Source organism: Teleopsis dalmanni, chromosome X, assembly GCF_002237135.1.
Source record: "Teleopsis dalmanni isolate 2A chromosome X, ASM223713v2, whole genome shotgun sequence".
In the NCBI taxonomy this organism is placed as follows: domain Eukaryota; kingdom Metazoa; phylum Arthropoda; class Insecta; order Diptera; family Diopsidae; genus Teleopsis; species Teleopsis dalmanni.
Genome location: NC_051848.1, coordinates 88,221,384 through 88,225,108, shown reverse-complemented (window position 1 = coordinate 88,225,108; position 3,725 = coordinate 88,221,384). Strand labels below are relative to the sequence as shown.

At 28.2% G+C, this 3,725-nt stretch overlaps 1 protein-coding gene across 1 annotated transcript; it reads left to right on the top strand.

Annotated features, from left to right (window-relative positions):
• The first annotated feature begins 826 nt into the window (after nt 1–826).
• Nucleotides 827–3,359, top strand: LOC119689324. Its single transcript, XM_038104127.1, has 2 exons — nt 827–1,448; nt 2,532–3,359. Exons 1-2 carry the CDS (start codon nt 893–895, stop codon nt 3,254–3,256), a joined length of 1,281 nt encoding a protein of 426 aa, XP_037960055.1. The 5' UTR covers nt 827–892; the 3' UTR covers nt 3,257–3,359.
• Nucleotides 3,360–3,725: the final 366 nt, after the last annotated feature.

Genomic DNA, 3,725 nt, shown 5'->3' with positions numbered 1-3,725 from the left:
AAATACATACTAAGAAAATATGTTGGTGCTATGACCATAAATCTATTACGAATTGAAAATGGAGTTATAGTGAAGTATTCAGAAATATTTTCTAGAAGCAATTGCCTTGAAAACCACCAATTTACAACAATCAAGTATTATATTGATTTTAATAGAATAATCAATTATATTAATTAATTAATAGCAGATGTTTGTTATATTAATAGAAATTAAAATTTTTATAACTTAAATTAAATATATATTTGATATTTATGTTTTATTCATGTTTAAAGTTGCAAGATGACTTTGTAGTGATGCGTGATTCCATAGATTGTCCGTTAATTCTGATCTAAACCATATTTAATTTACAATCCAAACATTTTCCGTTCATATTTTTAAAAATATTGGAAGTCGGTCGATAGAGAAACTTCCAAACTATAATTTTGACAGTCAATAAATTATATCATTTCAAATTTTCATATGTGCATATTCAAAAAATTTGTATTAATGTTGTATCCTTAGCACTATTAAACCGCAAAAAATGATAAGGAAAACGTATTAATAAATCGCAATACTTCAGTCTCGGGTCTCTTTATGCGCAAACTCGTACTATAATCCAGAGTATCTGTAGTGGCCTTAGTTTAGGAAGCTGTAAATTGTTGACTAATAACATAACTTTGTAATAAAGAGGTCAATGGCATTTTTAATTAAATGGTAATAACTTTTAATACCAATAAATATTTATTTAATAAAAGTTACTTTTTCATTAAAAATAATCATATACTCATATCAAACTTACGTTTCTTATAAATTTTATTTAAAAAGCAAATTATAGAAACATATTATTTAAAAATACAGAAATTTTAGAAATATAGTATTTCCGATTTTCTGTTGTCTAGAAACTTAAGCCAAGATGACCGAGCAAGATTTATCGATTACTCTGAGTTTCTCATTAAGTTCAGATGCTTCTTTATCGAAAGAATTGGGTTGGGGTACAGTAGAGGATACGCAATTGTCACCTGAAAAGATAGATCAAATTAGACTAGAAACATATTTAAATAAATTGAATTTGTCACATTATGAGCTCCTTTCTGAGGAAGAAAAAGTAGAATATGCACGAAACTTGGATGCAATGGAAATTTTCTATACCATAAACCATCTTCATAACGAAACAAATATTTTGAAAATAGAAAATTATGTTCTGGAAGACTTTCTTTTAAATAATGATCCAAATCTGTTAGTTGGAATTGAAGATAAAAAAATAATCCCAAAATCTCATATGTCAAGTATGGATCATAGAAGCATTTCCACGCATCGCTTCTCAGAGACACGGTCTACTACGCGCTCTCATGCTGGACGTACGAAAGGGAAAATTTCTGATGTTACACTAAATTTACGTGGCAAAATAGAGTTAGCAGAAAAACTAAATAATGACCTGGAAAAGCGAATCGCAATTGCTAGAGCTAAAGGTAATCACAAATTTTCATAAATTTTCATAAATATAATTGAAATTCAAAAAAAAATCATTTTTAAAATTTAATAACCTGTTATGCTGCAGTAGACAGTAGTTGTTTCTTTTCCTGAATTTCTAATTATACTGTACTTTATTTGATATATAAGGACTGTGTAATGAAATACATTACACAGTCCTTTTATTTGTAATCCATTAAATCAAAATCAAGCTTTCATGCATAAAGTATTAGAAATAATTTCACTCTATCAGAAAACACACACTTTACAGCAAAAATATATCTCTTTTATGAGATATATCTTTTATCTTTTATTTTTTAAAATGAAACCAATGCTTAAAAATTAGTGTAGCATTTTCTTCAGTATAGCCACTATACGGGATGTCTCAACAACATTTTTGGACTTTTTCTGCCTCAAAAGGGGTGCGATTTGCAAACATATGTTTCCTTATTAACTGTCTCATCTTTTATTAAACATTGTTTAGAATATATAGACTTTACATAATATACATTTTTAGCGTATGTCATCAGTCTGCACATTTCCGTATACCGGAATGGCCTGTATCGTACTATTCTACACACTTATAAACAATGGAGGTGATTGGTATAAGGAAGATAACCTTGTGTAATGTTTTCTAATTGTTGAATGTCTTTTGATTTCTGCTAGTGAGCAGAATATCAAAATGTAAGAATTCTTGTAAACAGCAAGATCTGTCAAAGTCACAAGTTAGATTTCAACAGATGATTTTATTAAAAATTGTTCTACTTATATACAATTTCTTATAACTTTTAATGTTGCTGCAACAAAGTCCTTTGCTTAACACCACTTCTTTAACCTAATACTCTTAACATTATCTTCTTAATAGATCTTTCATAACATACACTGATCTTAATAGTAAGCTTATGAGGATACACTCATAATATACACAGATACATATATTATATGTATCATATAATATATGATACATGTAATATTACATATTATACATATAGATATTACACAGATTTTACTTAACATATTGACAATCTCATATTATTATATTAAATATTTAATAAAAATATTTTTAATATATATTCTTAAAGGTACTGACGATTTAAAAGTATTATATGGAGAGATCAAGCAATATGAAATGGAACTTTCCGATCAAGCAACAGCTCTGAATGGGTTTCGCTCATATTTTGCTCGCAATGAAAAGGAATTAAAGGCTTTGAGCCGCTTAAATGAAGAGCAAATTAAAAAGATACTATATAGATATGTAATGAACTATCAGTCAAGCGCACAGCTTATATTAAATAAAATGCGTCTTCAAATAGATGCTCTGACCACTGAGTATACGGCACTACACTCAGAAATTGTCTTAAGACGCGAAGCGACGAAATTTATTAGTTCTATTGATTTCGAAGAGATACTTAGTATAAGAAACTTTCTATTGAAATCAGACGAAGAGAAGAGAAGGCAAATTTATGAACTTAAGATGATTACAGCTAATGCTGAGATATCTATGAGGAATCAGCGCTATTCATTGGTTTTGGAAAGTAAAAATCACAAACGCCTTACTGCAAAGACAGATGAACTTAGTGCTGGAATTTCAAGATTAAAAAGAGAGATAAATAGACATAAACAAAAAAACAATGCATATAGGGAACAGATACGTAAAGTAAGAAGTGTACTTAAGCGCTTTGATGCACCCAGCGTTCCAAAATATATTGATATGAAAGATCAATCTTTGGCTTTAGAAAAAGAAAAAATTCAACTTGAACGTAAATTCAAAATATTATTTATGAAGTTAAATAATCTGCTCGCATAAAAGCTAAAAGAGATCCACAAATGCACGGCCTGACTTTTTTATACACAAAATTTTATATGAAAAAGAACCTTCGATTTTTTATATTTAAATTTCACAACGAAATGCTGCAATTGATATTTTTCTATATATTTTGTAATAAAAAATTTTTTATTATATGAGTATTGCCATATAACTCATATAATATATTGTAATGTGTATAATTTAAAGCGCATTTTTATATAAAATATACACAAAATTGTGTAAGGATTAATATGCAAATAAACCGTTAATAAACGAATATGCTATTAAATACACTCACTTAAAAGTGGATAATTTTCTTAATCCTAGAACACTGTTACTCCCATTTTCTTACTTCTCATACAGATACTTTCCTTTACTCGAACTGGATAGCTGGTCACTCCTCCTTCACCGAATTTCATTAAAATATGTCATGGTTATTAATAACCTTTACTATATGGTTTTCTGTCCA